Genomic DNA, 16,589 nt, shown 5'->3' on the forward strand with positions numbered 1-16,589 from the left:
TCACCTTATTATGATAAGAGACTTGATTTAACACTGTAAGATATAACAATAAAACATTGTCCAACTGATCGCTGTCTCTGTCTCACTCTCTCTCTCTCTTTATAGTGGTCTTTTGGTTTACTTGTGGAGAAACATGGATCTGGGGGTATTTTACAAGGTGACTTTGGGATTTTTTTTTTATCAGGGATTGTTCAGTTGTCCAATAGGGAACACCAGAATTCCTGCTAGGGAGGCCAGTGGCAGGACCCTGCCTGGTCAGAACTAGCACCTTGGACTCATCTGGCTGTGGCTGAACTCCTGGCCAAATGGGGCCAGAAGGACATGCTTTGACAGTTCAAACAGGCCACCACACCTGGAACATCTTCCAGGAGATAACTGCCCAGATGGCTGGGCAGGGGGCACACGTGGCAGTAGTGCCGCACAGAAGCCAACCCTGCAACCACAGTCCACTGGCAGCTGGTCCAGAGGGGCAGATGCCTCTACTGGCTGTGCAGTCCCCATCCGGGTCTGGCAGGTACACAGCAGGTCACGGCCAGGCAGCAGCTCCCACTGCCAGACTGCTACAGTGGGTAGAGGGTACAGAGAACTGTCAGGGCTGCTTCAGCAGTCCAGCTAGCACAAGGGGTAGTGTCCCCAGGTACCAATTGGCTGGGCCCCAGAAGCTCCTGAGACCTAGTAGCCCTGAGCTAATTGCCAGGGTGGCTTTTTATACTGCTGAGGCCAGGACAGGGCAGTTTTTTATACTGTTGGGGACAGCACAGGTGCTGGCCCCGGGCTCTAGCTCCCCCTAGGTGAAGATCCGGGAGGAGCCAGGCAGGGTTATTTTGCCCCAAGTGGCACAATTTGCTTCACAACAAAGTGCATGTCCGAGCACGTGTGCTGAAGCAAAAAGCCCCGGACCAAATTTGCACCGCTTCTATTTGAGCAGCTGCAAGCGCATGTGCTTGCATGCATGGACGTGCCATATGAGGTCATCTAGTCCAGCTCCCTACTCAAGGCACTATCATCCCTATCTACACAAGCAGCAGATTGTGCAGTCCTTACTGCGCAGTCACTTAGTACATGGATAAGCAGTATGCTTATGCATTACTGCACCATACCATTGCTGCATGTTCTCTTTTCTGATGCTACTGCTCAGTAATATTTTGTGTGGATGTACCCGGTATTAGCCAAACTCAGACTAACAAGTGGGAGCAAAAGGGAGTCTAATCTTGGACTCTGTTGAAAATTCCACTCTTGAACAATAAAGACCTCAGAAAGAATGGCAAAAATAAAGCCAATGTTTTCAGTATACCAGAAATGATAGATTTGCAAGACAAGGGATGGGTCCTTTGTGTCAAGGAGTAAGGAACATGTAAAGAAGGAAAGGATTTTCAGAGAATCAAAAAATATTTTTTGCATTTGTCTACCAGAGAACATCTTTGGTTATCCCATACTAGTATCCAAATAGGAAGTGCTGGAACAAATTGATTAAAGTGGAACAAGTTAATATATCATTTTTATGCAGGAGCTCTATAGGAATGAGGTGGCTGCACTGCTATCTGGAATATGTAGTCTTTCATAAAAATGACCTACTATGTCAGAAGACTGAAAGGCAATAAGATGCTAAAAAAGATCCTGGAAATTGCAGCCCAATAAGCCTTTCTTCATTTAGCTAATCAAGCTAAAATGATAAATTAAAACAGCATTATAAATCTCTGTACCTTTCTGTACTGTGCCAACTATGCCCATGGAGCTTTGTAACAAAATCTATGCATATAAAGATGATGATAATTTTCAGAATTCATGTACCACTTAGCAAACATCAAGAAAGCTCTTTTCCAACTATCAGCAATACTTATTCATTCAACATGTCTGCTTTAATCAGAGTTGTTGTGTTTTAATGAAAAGGATATTGATTTTCATCTATCTGGTTTAGGAAATCAGTTTTTGTCTACAGTTAAGTTGACTATTCATACAAACCTCATCATTTGTAAGTATAGTGCATCTTGTTATTGACATTTTAACTCTCATAGTTTAAGAGGAGTTTTCCAATAGTTGTCTGAAACAAAGCTCTTTTTTGTTTTGTCAGCTAAAATAAGTTTTAGTGCACTCCCCATTGAGATCTTTATCATTGCTGGGATGCGTCCTTTTTTAATCAATAACAGCTCTGTTGATCTTACAGCCTGTGTTGTAAGCTCGAGTTACATTTTAGCATCCCAGACACTACTCATCCCCTTCAGAAACAAGTTTTTTTGTTTCCCACCAGTCAAAACATTATTGAAACAACACATAAGATATAATAATGAGTCCTAAACCTATTAAAAAATGGAAGACAATAATAACCAAGAAAAATCTACCAGATGGTCATTTTAATAAATACATTGAAGTCTTTTTTTTTTATTTTTTCCAATTTTGTTGAATAACATAACAGAAACTTTCAGACCATCAAACCAGTTTTCACAATCTGTCATTAAGTTTGCATTTCACAGAAATAGTCCTGACGAGCACTAATAGATGAATGTTTGTGCAATAATAAAACAGTATAAGGCATATTTACACCATCCTTACATACAGAACACTGTACACACAAAAAAATCACAGATCCAGAACAAAGCAAATTGAATCCTCTAGACATGTCACGTTTATAAGCTTGGCATTAAACAAATATTTATCCAAGCAACAGACAAATCTTTTGTTCTTGTGTGATTTATTTGTAACATTGTGCTCATGCAAAATGGATATTTGCTTTATTGCATTAACATTGAAAGAATACTGGGACTTGATTCTGAAACCAGTTCACTCAAATGTAAAACTCTGCTCTCTCTTTATCTGTAGCAAGTTGGAGTCATTGTTGCTGACATAAAATGAAGAGTTATCTGATGACTGGGTTTGTATCTGATAAATTCCAAAATGACAATGAAGGTGATTATATTTTGAACTCTTTCTTGATCATGCACATTTTATTTTACTATTAAAAAATGGTTTAGATCCAGTACCTTTTGCTTTTTATTTCTATGTTTTTTTTAAAGAAATCACATACTTTCCAACATCCACTGTTCACAGAAAGAAATGAGCAGCAGAAATCACTCTGACTGCAGAATATACCATAAGGACATCAGTAGGATAGTGGCAACTTAATAAACATCAAATGCACCAGAGATACGTCATGAAAGAGGTGATTACTATAACCCATATTTTTGTAAGAGTTCAGACTGCCATGGACGTTTGCGCTCTGGAAAGTAATCTGGAATGTGGATTTTTTTAAAATCTTGAATACATTTTCTCATTTCTTCTTCAACACTCAGCTTCTCACACACCTTCTTTTTAGAAAGATTTGTTTCTCTGGATTTGCTAATAAGAGTTTGAAAGAGCTCACTGTTCCTGCGTTTGTCTGGTGGTGGCATCCACTGCACAGGGGCCTTCTTTGATGGGCGATCCAAAGTTAGAGTATTTGGCTGGTGTCCTGTAGCCTGTTGGTTGCTGGCAGCATTTTCTTGAGGAGTGCTAGCCTCTGAATGGCTGTCACAACTAGAAGTGGACAACTCATTACATGAAGTCCCGCTTTCACTTCCTTTGTCTGTGACTTTGTCGTGCTTCCTTTCCTCATGTTCTTGTTTAGGAGAGACAGTTCTCTGTGGTGGTCCTAGCAAAAAGGAAAAAAAAATCCATTAAGCAAGCAAGGGCCTAAAGAGAAAAACTAAACTCTGTTTTTATAATTTTTAAATACAGTGAATTCCGCTTGATAGAATCATTGGTTAATAGAATCAGCCACATTTTTTAATCAATATGGGAATACCAAAACCATTTGTATATTATTACATGTAAAAATTGCTCATATTAGAATCACAATTTTCAGTTTTTGGAATCATTTTACCCGAGAAGCCTGAAGATTTTGCAGTTTTGTGAGGAGCCCTCTACAGACTGGCAGGGATCCAGCCTGCAGGGGGATGGGAGGGAACGGGAAGAGGGCCGTCAGGCAGGGGGCACTATGTGCATGTACTGTACATGCACATGGCCCCAGGCAACCTGGACATCAGCTCCTGCAGGTAAGTGGGAGGGAGAATTGAGCACCTGTAGGGAGGGTAGGGGGGAGTTGGGCAGGGCTGGGGCCCCATCTGTGAGTGAGACGGTTCCACAGGTGGTTCATCCAGGGGTTAGGGCGTGGGGGCTGGGCTCCCTGGTGACGCGTCCCCTGCGAGCACAGTAGCTTTGAGGGGCACAACCCTGTGCCACTGCCCTCACTACCTGTGCCAGCCCCCAGCCCCGCCCCATGCATAGATCTGGGGGGCACGGGTCCCCCCCGACCTCCCTAGGAGCGCACACCATGCTAGGGAGCTGGCCTCACTGGGCTCCACACCGCTGCAGCAGCTGCCACCTCCAGGGGGCTGTGAACCTGGGTCCCTGGCCCCATAGCCCTAGCAGCTGGGGCCCCCTCTGGCAGGGCTGGAGGGCTAGGGGCTGGGGGGCGAGAGGCACCAGCAGGGCTGTGGGGGCTGTGAGGGGGGAGTGAGTATTTGTTTTCTTAAAAGAACAGGTCTCCTTTTAATGGAATCAGCTGGTTACTAGAATCAAATCGCCATTTCCCAATGTGATTCTCCAATAAGAGGAATCCACTGTAACATGCTGCACTGTCACAAGTTGGGACCAGATTCTCAGCTAGTGGAAGTTGTCACAGAATCATCTTATTCAGTCTACAGCAACCTGAGGGTGTGATCCTACATGTGTGTTCAAAACAATATTCTCCCCACTAAAATATATTTCTATGTCAAAAATTAATTCATTGTCTGCAGAAGAATCCAGGTAATGACATGTGCATAATGCTGACAGGTTATCTGAACCAGAAATCCCTCCAGGCACGTTTAAATAAGCTATTTTGCTATTACTTTCCCATCAGTTTATGGGAAAATTTATTTTTTAGTATTAGGAAAATAATACCATACAATTTGCAAAACTTTTCCTTTGCTTAAGTGAAAATGCTCCTACTGTTATGGTTGCATTTTGGGAAACTCCAGGCTATTTTTTCTCAGAGGTTGGTTCAGATGTCTTTAGATATCCCCATTGTACTGAAACTTAAGATTCAAAAGTAGAAGTATTCTACTAGTAACAGGGAGTGTCTACATGAGATGCTTACTGCGCATTAGCCTAATAACACTGCATAGTAGCATGGCAGTTAAAAACTGTGCTAATAGCCTACTGCGCAGTGTTATTAGGCTAATGCGCAGTGTGCATCACAAAAAAACAGTGTGCCAGTGCTACTGCTTAGTAACTCTAGTTACTGTGCATTTAGTTAGTACTTTATTAAGCAAGTACTAAACTAAATGCGCAGTACCTAAAACGCATTAATGAATGTGTAGAAGCATCCACAATGTATGTCCTATTAACTGAGATTCTTGGGGCCCAGTTCCAGTTACACATCTGTTTTGTGCCACTGACTTTTGTGAAATTATAGTAAATTCAGTTAATCTTGGTATGAATTCAGCTGCTGATCTCGTGTCATACAAGCCAGCATGTAAAAGGCTGGTATGCAGTTCTTAGTAAGATGATATAGGAACTTCTCTAGCATCTGTGAGTCCAAAGACATTTGATGGCTTATTACTGACTTTGTGGTGCTGAATATCAAATCTTGGCTTTTATTGTCTCTGGATATTATTTTTGCTCTGATATTCCTCAGTAAAATATAAACATGAAGCATTAGATGAGAATTACTTAATGCCAAGTGTTTGCACCTCTGCAGGCCTTATTTCAAATCCATAGCTGTAAAACGACAATTTCACAGGTGAAACAAATGTAATGACGCTATTTAGAAAGATGTCCACTCACATCATCAAGTTTTGGATCAGACTCTTGGGGCTAGATATATAAGCATCTAAAGATGTAAATAGAGGCCAGAGGTATTTGAATGGGATTTAGCACCAAAATCTGATTAGGGCCTGCTTAAATTCCCTTTGGCAACAATCTGCAATACTAGAAATCCAAATACCTTGGAAAATTGAGCCTTTGCTTTCTTAGTTCAATATAACTGATGACAAGCTTTGCATAATACTAGAAGTTTAAGCATATTACAGATCATCTATGAGAAAGACTAGGAGCAGTCTGAGAGAATATTTTCAGCTACCTACTGAACATTTTAAAAAATTGAGAATCACCCACACACATGTAAAATGTATAAAAAAGAACAAATATTCTTAATATCTTATAATGTAGTACAGCAAAACCTGTGTTAACTGGCACCTTACAAACCAGCATGCTCTGTTAACTGGCAAAGATGCCTGTTCGGGCCGCTCAGTTATCCAGCATATTTTGTTATCTGGCACCCCCCATTCCCCGTGGGTGCCGGATAACAAAGCTTTCACTGTATTATGATTCAGATTAACCTGAAAATGTTGAAATGTCCTCTGGCTGTATGAAATATGGTATAAAAACACAAAACTTATACATAATATCCTACCAGCATTTTTCTTTTATTTTAGTCATCAGTTTAAGACTTCCTTAGGTACCTGCAACATTACCATGAATCATTTACTGAAAGATATGAATAATCAAGAAAGGACACAAAAGTCCATCATGGCTTGTCCTGACCTTACTAGCTATAGAAAATACAAATCAATTTCTATTTCCCTGTTTAATACCAAACATATAACTCATGGCTGGAGCAATTTGCCTTTACATACTCTTCCAAAGATGAGCATCTTCCAATTTCTTAAGATGTTGCTTAAGCCTTGCTTTTATTGTCACTGTTGGCATTTTATTTTATGATTTAAAAGTTTCTGTATACAAATGCTTCCCATATGCAAGAATTAAACATGTATATGACATGTATATTGATTTCAGGCACAGCTTAAAAATCTTGAAGCTCTATAAGTAAGTCAATGGAATTTTTCTGGGTTTACAACACATAATTGAGACAGGAATTGGGGAGTCACCCCAGTTCGCAATGATATACTCCACTGAATAACCTAAATTCAGGATTACTTTAGGCATTGCTCAGGTTTCATCCATATCTCTCACTTCAAAAATGAACAAATCCTTGCTCATAAATAATACTCTTTTTTTCTCCATTTTTTCCTAGGCCACCTGTTATTGATACTACATTAAAAAAATTTCAGAGATTGTTCTGACAGTATTTTCAACCTAGGTAAAACCAGTAAGCACCGAAAATCTCAGGAAAGCCTAATCTCAAAAGGCTTCTATTTTCAATGTCCAAACCAGAGAGGTTTGGATAAATTTAAATTGGTCTCTAATCCAAAAGAGCCCTTGGAACTTTTGAGATTTACTTGCCACTTCAAAAGAAGAAGTATTCTACCAGTAACAGGGAGTGTCTTCATGAGATACTTACTGCACTTTAGCCTAATAATACTGTGTAGTAGCATGGTGGTTAAAAACTGTACTAACAGCCTGCTGACATGCAGGTGTCAATGGGCTGGATATCCTTCTTGCCAGCCATGCTCATGTATAGGTTCCACCTTAATTTTTCATCCCTATCTCCACAATGACCTCACTCTAGAAATTCACAGAGTTAGATTTCCCTACCTGGTGCAATTGTAATTTTTCTGTAACACTGGAAACATCTACACATTCTATTAATTGGAACTAAAAAATATTGTGCAATAATCCTACAAGGGAGCACATCTACACATGTTCCTTCTTGTGAGCAATTTGCTCCCAATGGGAGCAACCCTGTACCACTCTGCTCTGCCCGCTTGAAGCAGACAGGGGGAGCTCCAGGCTCCCCCCCACTCCCCATGCTAGCTCGGGGGCTGGCAAGGGGCACAGATAAGCCTATGAACTGCATTTCATCAATCTCCTAAGTTCAGAACTCATGGATTCAATATCGACATTGGAATTCTGACACACTACAACCTGCCGGACATCTGACTCCCAAGGTACCTCTCCACTTTTACCTGCTACATCCCGCTTCTCCCCTACCCCAGCCTGTATTTTACCCCCTGACACCTCCATTTCCATTTTCACTAACTGGCTTTCTTGCCTTCATTGCATACCAGCCTCTGCCTTCTATACTATTCCTTCCATCCAGGAAGAGCACGTACACCAACTACAGGTGCTTCCTCAGCCTGACAAAGGGTTTTCAACCTGAAACCTTGCTAAGATATATTTCTCCAACTATTTAGTTGGTCTACTAAAAGATATCAGATTGACCCAAAGAAACTTGTCTGCCTTAGACCAACATGGCTCCAACCTACACCCCTACCACCTGTCTCCGGTCAGCTGACTGGAAGGAGATAGGTCCCTGGGCACATCTAAGCCCCAGAGCTGAGGCTGTCAGGGACAGTTCTTTGGCAGCTGCTGGAAAAGAAGCTTCTGCAGGAAAGGAAAGAAAGGCTGTGTCAGTTTGGCTGCCTGAGATACTGCTAGTGCTACTGTGCTGTTTACCTGTTGTTATTTAAAGTGATGGCATGGAAAGAAGTTGTGGGGGAGGAGGAGGCCTCATTGGGGCATGCTACCATGTCGTGTAGAGGCCCCAGTGCCAGTGAGGATGCAGCAACAGGGGCATAGAGAGCCCAGAGACAATAGAAGGTAGAGTGAGACTGAAACCTCATTACAGGGACGATATTGATATACTATCTGCGATGCATGGGGCATGGTAAGGGGTATTTGTGAGCCACATGTCTAGCCCATAAGGTGTCCCCTTGAGGCACCTACTTAGAGCAGGTCCCAACAAGGGGTCCAAGAACCTACAGGATTTAGTGAGGTCCATTAGGACCATGATTGAGCTGAAGCTTGAGGGCAGCCTCCCTATATATTATCTTTTCCAACAAGACATAGCGGCAGGCAAGAAGAGAAGGTGCCTGCAGGGTGGACCTGGCACAGTCACAGGGCCCTAGGATTATCATGGGCATCTCTAGGGACCCTACTCCATGACACAGTGCAGCTTCCTGTACCTTTCTCCTTGAAACTCAGCAGTCTTTGTGGCCTCAGCAGGTGATACCATGCCTGCTGTTTTCACCCCACTCCACCTTAACACACATACGTGACATAAGTTTTGCTTGTCAGCACCTTGAGGTACAGTTTCCCAGAAACTCCTGCACCTGTATCTTTGAAACTTGGCAAGATTCATGGTCTCATCAAGGGCTACCATGCCTGATATTTTCACCCCATTCTGCCTTAAAACACACACATGACATGAGTTTTGTTCTCAGCACCTTGAGGTACAGTTTCCCAAAAATGGCTGCACCCATCTCCTTGAAACTTGGCACACTTCATGCACTCAGAGGGGGCTACCATCTCTACAGGTTTAATCCAAATCAGGCAAGAAATGACAATGTTATAAGCATTTTAGTCATTCCCCATTATAGCCTATGGCCAAGACACCGAAACGGCATTGAAACAGCATTGAAACTTGAAACAGTTTTGGTCAAAATGAAATGAGACAGCAATTTGAAATGCCAAAATGAATCACTGTCCCGTTGCAATACTGAATCCAAAATGAAAACGAAACACAGGCATTTCGCACAGCCCTAGTAAATACCTCAACCATTTTTGCATATATATATATGACCAGGTAAAATATTGAATTTCATAGTTGGTAGGGTTGGAAGGGACCTGAGGAGATCATCTAGTCTGACTCCCTGCCGTGGCAGGAAAGAGTACTGGGGTCAAATGACCCTGGCAAGATGTTTGTCCAGCCTCCTTTTAAAGACCCCCAGGGTAGGAGCCAGCACCACTTCTTTTAGAAACTGGTTCCAGGTCCTAGCCACCCTAACAGTGAAATAGCGCTTCCTGATGTCTAGCCTGAAACTACCCTCCGCTAGCTTGTGTCCGTTGTTTCTTGTAACTCTTGTAAAGTAATTTACTTTGCCTGTTCCTGTCTTTTTTTCTGTGTGCGCTTTCAGGTGGATTTTAGCAAAAAAAAGTCTTAGCAGAAACAATTAATAAAGTCACCAAAATTAATTTCAGGAAATTATAGCAAAATATTAACAGAAAGTGAGTCATACACTATTTGCACTAAGAATGTGACTGAATGTTATGTGAATATGAAAAACAAACAAACTATGCCTTGCCTTGCCTTGCCTTGCCTATCTGTTTAATGCTAATGAACCAAAATGTCTCAAATACAGAATTTTAAATACGGAAAATTTCAAGGAATTATTCTTAAACAATTTTCAGATCAAGAATTGTTGGTTGAAGTTATTCAAGAAATAATTCCGAAAAACATATGACATTGAAAAAAAATGTGAGCTGCTCCTGGACATTAATTAATGAAGAACTGAAACTATCTGACTAAATCATGCAAGAAGCAAGTTTGTATATATCTTTTATTGGATTAATTGTATAATTATATAGTGCTGGCTTTGTGCCTAAAAGTTTGTCTAACATCTCTCCAACTATACAGTTGGCCAAATAAAAAATATCATCAAAATAAAACCCCTTGTTTTTCAGATATTTGTGATACCATCAAGCCTACATAAATTCTCCAACCCTGAATATTTCATGGAAGTTTCTTTTAATTCAATTTCCTATAAAAGAGAAAAATGCCGAGTCAGAAACACTAGCATACTGTGATATCAATATTATTACTTGTTATATTTTAGCACTTAAAATATTTACTTTCTTACACTTTCATAATTTGGACTTAAACTTAGGGTGATCATATTCCAATTCAAATAACTTAACTGCTTCTGTTACAGGTGCACTGACAGAGAACAAAGATGCTGGTTTCCTGCTTCAGCTACCGTACATGTGTTCTGAGCTTTTATAATTTAGTCTGGTTTGGCCAACCTGTGGCATGGGTGCTACAAGTGATGGAGCAGCCTGTGTGTAGCACATGGTAGATTGGGGAGGGGCATGCAACATACTGGCAGATAAGGCAGGGAGCAGAAAGTAGCGAATTAGGTTAAACAGGGAGCACAGGATAGAGAGCAAAAAGCAGAGCAGCAGCTTGGTCAAGGAGCACAGGGTATGAAGCAGAAAAATGAGAAGCACATGAGGTAAAAGAAAGAATCCAAGTAGCACTTGGAGATAGTACGGGGCTAATTTGTGGCATAGCTGCTAAAAAACCTGGGCCTCAGTGATTTAGCCTATGTGTATAACACCAGATTCATTAATGATTCTTTCTCTTCCACATTTTATTTGTAGGGTATGTCTCACAGTGTTTTTTCTGTTTGTTTTACAAGAGACTGTTATGCTCAGAGTGCTCCAAAACATTCTGAGCATAATCAGTTAGCTATTTCATGTACTATACATTTTATATGTGAAAAATGCTGATAAAAATCATAGTTTGAAAATAAAATATCCAACACACCAAGTGTGCCCAATATATAGCAACAGAGAATTGATCAGAAAAGAAATATTTCTATTAAGTAAAACATTAGGTACCAAGGAAATGATCATCCATGCAATAAAAAATAAAATGTTTTGGATTTTAATCAGACAAAATCTAACTTTTTCAGTTTTAAAGAAAAGCTGTTTTAGATTTAAACTGGATAATCTTGGGGTCTGTTTATTTAAATACTATTTATACCATCTGCATGGTAAGAACAAGATGGTCTGGAGCAACTTCATGGTTAAGAAAGAAATAGAGAAGCTTTCCGTGATCACAGTACCCTTCTTCAGGGCTCTCATCAAAAAGCCAGTTTTTAAAAATTTACTGATTTTAGATGCTTCTTTTGTCAAAGGTAGGGCAGAATTCTTGCTACATGCAACTTTACATAACTTTCTGCTACTCTGGGCTGGACACAGGTATGGGCAAACCAGGCAACTGCCCAGGGCCTGGACAGAAAGGGGGCCTGAAAATGTTTTTGGGTTTTTTTTCCCGTTGTCTGATTATTATTAGCATTATCTCCGGTGAAGGGGGGGCTCAATACTAAAAGTTCTCCTGGGGCCACCAGGAGCCTAGGTATGGTGCTGCTGCTACTTATAGGTATCACAATTTGCATAGAATTTGATCTTGTACTATATATTAACTCAAGACCTATGTACCATTTTAATTCTTACTTTAAACCTATATGACCTTTTAATTAGGGATTAAGCAGTGCAGCAACCTTAGCTGACCCTTCTGAGAAAGGATAACTTTTATCCATTCTGCACACTACACGTGGACTCTATTTTTTATCTTCCAGAAGAGGATCTTTTAGTGTATGGAATTTCTAAATGTTACAAGGGCATAGCTCTCAAATCCTGAACTTAAGGGTTTCAACTTAAAGATTTCAGTGTAGCAAAATTTTCTGTTCATGATTTTTTATGTTCTGCAGTTTTCATTCAACATTTTCAAAGCAGTAAGACTTTCTGAAGCTTCCTTAAAATCCAAAGTCCACTGAATTGAGTTTAAGTCTCTGCACCTATCTATATTTAATATACAATATTAAAATATTCCTGGGAAGGATGATTGGAACCCAAGTTTTCCCCCTCTTTGTTCTCTAGACCGATGAATATTTAGTCATTCCATGACAAGTAGAACAGCTTCAAGATGAAAGATTATGAGTGCTCTTTTCATCTGAGACTACCTGGCAATTCCATTGAAGAGGTGGGCTCCAATTCTCTTAAGCTAAAGAGAGACATGTATTACACACATCTTGAGTAAATACAGTAAACCCACATCTTGAGTAAATACTCTAAACTATGAGCTATTAGATACAAAGGCCACTAATTGCATTTGGTATACAGCATGATCTGTTAGCCCTGTCCTGAGAATCCCTGTTGAATTGGGTTCTTCAGGTGAGATATGCAAAGTAAATCCTAAATAGTCTTAGATCTGATACAGGCTCAGCAATGACTAGACTGAGATGCTTTCAGTCACGCAGTGAAGTAGGCCTTTAGGTACCTGGGGAATTTTAATATATGAAACTTGGGTGTACACCAAAGGCTAGGTATGGCAGCTGAGCAAGGGCTTGAAGGATATGGACACTTAAATAATCCCTAAACCTTAAAATCCCTTTAATGGATCAACATTAACATCCAAAAAAATTTCAGCTTCAGAGCCATAGTTTATATAAATCAATGTGTCCCCCACAAAAATTGGATAAATCAATACCCTGATGAATTATATATGCTGATAATGGTGTCCCAAAGTTCAACAATGTTTCTACCTATGTATGTGAAAAATCATGACCATGTTAAAGCCAATGACCCCAATGGTGTTAGAATTTACCTTTAATTGATGGAAAAGTCTTATGTCCCTAATTTCATTTGCATATGTCTCCTTTTCACTACTGAGAATTCACAAAGGTCCTTGACTGGGTGTAATTTACTGTAAAACTGTCCCAAAGTGGGTGCAAAGGCAGGACTAGTACATTTTGCTCTCCTTCTGTGTAATAACTTTAAAGGGACTTTTCTGAAATTTTCTCCCAAACTGGCCTTTGGATGAAAAAAATATCATTATTTCAGGCCAGAAGAAAATATGAGTATGCTGACTATATGAAAAACAGACTATTGTAGCAAAATGTACAGAACCCTTAAACATAGTGTTTAGTTCAAGACACCTGACATGATAATAAAATGTTTATTATAAAAAAAAATTGTCAAAAGAACCTAAATAAACTATGGGAATCATAAAAATAGGAAGATTACAAAATGGTAAAACAGATTCCCTGATTTGTTTGGACTGAAACAAATGTGTTTGTTCTGTTAGTTTTTATTCCATTTGCAATATAAAAGAACAAAAGGATTTCTTCCAATAATGATTACAATTCTCCATAAACATCTACACTGGGGGTGTGTTCCTTTCTGATATCAACACTACATTTGGAAATGGCATGTGTTACTTAGCTTTTATTAGGCTCAGAAGTATTAAGATTTTTTTGGAAATATTTATTTGTTGTTTGAACTCATAGACATTTCAAAATGAAGACTATGTGTATGATTGCACACTCGATGGAGCCTTTTATTTTAATCTCCTTACCTGCCGTGAGTTGATAAAAAGACTCACTGTGTAGAATGCTACTGCAGTGGGCACAATTCCCACAGGGGAAATTACCCTTTAATAGTGTTAAGCTCAATGGCGTGTGAATGGTTATGTGGTACTTGAAATGAATGAACCAATTTATCTTTAAGATTAGGACCACATGCCTGTTAGTGATAAGTGCTTTGTCTCAAAAGAAAGAAAAAACATACAAACATTTTTGGTCATATTTACTACCATCTGGTGTTAAAACTGAAAATAAGATAGCCTTTGAAATGGCATCCTAAACACCTTTTAGAAAAGGTATGATGGAATGAGTTATAAACCTTCTCTGAGAAAAGTCATATGTGTGGTAACTATAATTCATTCATTTATGGTTGCCATAGTGACAATATACATAATATTAGAATCCATTTTAGTGTGCATCGAGAGGAACAAGTCTGAGCCACCATCAAGGTAACTGAAGAGCTTTGAGCCCTTCAGAAAAAAGAAATTTTATACAAACATATGCTATCTACATCAGTTTACATTACTTCTTCCTGAAACCAATACACCAGTAGACAGGAGTTTCCTTTCTTGCCAACAAATTGTAGATAGAAGAAAAGACAAATCTCAGAGCACTGACCTTTAGGTTATGGGCAGAAGTTACACATAAACCAGCATAAGTGATAGGAAACTGATTCAAACTTGTGACATAACAGAAGTTCAGTGCATCTTAAATCAGTCTATCAAGCCTGTGTCCCAGATCCCTTCTTGACTGAAGTTACCTCACAGTCCCCCAGCACCCCAGGATGCTCTGCAGCCCTGGGCCGTGCTGTCTGCTCCAATGGACCAAGGTCCTCACCCCCAGCTGTCACAGAGATAAGACTGTAAAGCCTCTGCTCCCTAGTCCGAGTCCTGCCTGCTCCTGTCAGCCCCTGTTCTGATGAACAGCTCCCCGGCTTCCCAGTCCAGGTCTGCACAGCATGGAGGGATGGAAAAGCCCCCCCCTGGCAGGGGTTCCCCCTCAGCCCACCAAACCCTTGAGCTACAAAAGCCCACACCCTCGCCAGCCATTGGCCTCTGTGAGAGGCAGGGGGAGGAAACACAACCCCTAGCCTGGCACCAGCCCCACACTCCCAGCAGGAATCTGCACGGCATGGGGGAGGAAAGCCCCCCTCTCCCTCCATGGAGGCTTGTACCTATACCATGCAAACCTCTCCTGGGCAGGGACTGGTGCCAGGGCAGAGGGCATTTGTCCCCCCACCCACCACTTCTCAGAGAGGCTGGAGCTTCTCCAGCCCAGCTCCCTGGCCTGCAGGCAGGGGGAAAGACCCCTGTGGGGGCTCCTCCCCATGCCATGCAGACCCTTGCTGGGGAGAGTCAGTGTTGGTAGCTGGCAATGGGGCAGGGCTAGGGCTTTCCCTGCTTGGCTTCCTGGGCTTCATGCAGGGGATACCCCACCATGGGGGCTTCCCCTCCCCACCTTGCAGACCCCTGCTAGTGGGGGCTGGTGCTGGGCTGGGGGGTGTTTTCACTCCCCCTGCCCCCCACCTCTCAGAGAAGTAGGTGGCTGGCAAGGTGGCAGAGCTGGGGAGAGATTGTCTGCTATGCAGCTTAGAAAAAACAGCAAAAATTTAATTGATTCTGCTTCAGGCTTTTTGAACCTCTGTGCTTAGCCTTAAAGGGAATTATAATGACTCACATCCTGACTTTTGTGACAAACTTTTGAAGAACATGGATATTCTTAAAAACAAACAAAGAAACTCCATGTCCCTTGTCTTTTAAGACAATATCCCTCCCATAGAACTTTAACTACTAGAACTGAGCAACCAAAACCATCTACATCTCAGTAATATCTGGAAGATAATTTTTACCGTCAGTTTGAATCTGTAAATATGTTTGCTCTCAGCTCCTTCTCTTTATATAGCATGTTCTGGTTTACAGCACTTCTAAACCATTTTGAAACTAGAGTCAACTTCTGACACCTGAGCTAGCGCTGCATGCACCATCTCTAGAACAGAAGCAGTACAGTTGTGTTTGTGTGGTTCTGTACCTTAGTTTATTGGCACTCACTCTCAGCAAACCTAATATATTTGTCCTCACTTCGGCACTGTGGCAGCTCCAAGATGTAGTAAACATGTACCAGCCTGGCATCTTAACACAAAGGTGCCAGGCACATGGCAGATGGTGAGTAAAGGGCCAGCTAGTTGAAAACCACTGTTTAAGAACTGGATTTTTTTGTGCTGTTTATGAAAATTTTCACAATTTTGCCACAAGCCCCACAATATTTTTTCTTCTTCTTCCAAATGATGATACATCCTGGATTTAGGCTTGGAAAGTTGGTAGTTTTACCTATAGTATGTTTTTCTACCAATGAGATCACAAAGGGCAACTGGGCTGAAGTGTCATGAGACAATGAAAACATTATTAAAATATTTAGCAAAAAAAATCTAGCTGCATCATTTCCACATCTACATTCCCAAGCCCAGCACATCCTTATTTTTGAGGACATATTTTCTAAGTCAGCTTCTCATAACATACACACAAAATACATAAACTCATTACTGTCCTCACTGGTAACTATTTTATTCCTATTTTATAGTAAATGTACAGATATTGAAAAAAATTACTTCAAATAAAGGATTTTAAACATGAAAAGGCAAAGAAACGCTGCCCTGAAGGAAGGAATCACCTCTCTCTGGAACCTGAGAAAAAATCTTTTCTCAGTTTCAAATTTGGCAGTAAGTTTAGTCACGTACAGGCAAACAAG

At 40.7% G+C, this 16,589-nt stretch overlaps 1 protein-coding gene across 1 annotated transcript in view; it reads right to left on the reverse strand.

Moving 5' to 3' along the window:
• Positions 1 to 2,334: 2,334 nt before the first annotated feature.
• Positions 2,335 to 16,589, reverse strand: part of KCTD8 (potassium channel tetramerization domain containing 8) — a 197,370-nt gene continuing 183,115 nt past the window's right edge. The window contains exon 2 of the mRNA XM_006266255.3: positions 2,335 to 3,625. Within this exon, the coding sequence (XP_006266317.1) occupies positions 3,165 to 3,625 (461 nt within the window). The 3' untranslated portion in view covers positions 2,335 to 3,164. The remainder of the gene's footprint in view (positions 3,626 to 16,589) is intronic.

The sequence above is a fragment of the Alligator mississippiensis genome, chromosome 2 (genome assembly GCF_030867095.1).
Source record: "Alligator mississippiensis isolate rAllMis1 chromosome 2, rAllMis1, whole genome shotgun sequence".
Lineage (NCBI taxonomy): Eukaryota > Metazoa > Chordata > Crocodylia > Alligatoridae > Alligator > Alligator mississippiensis.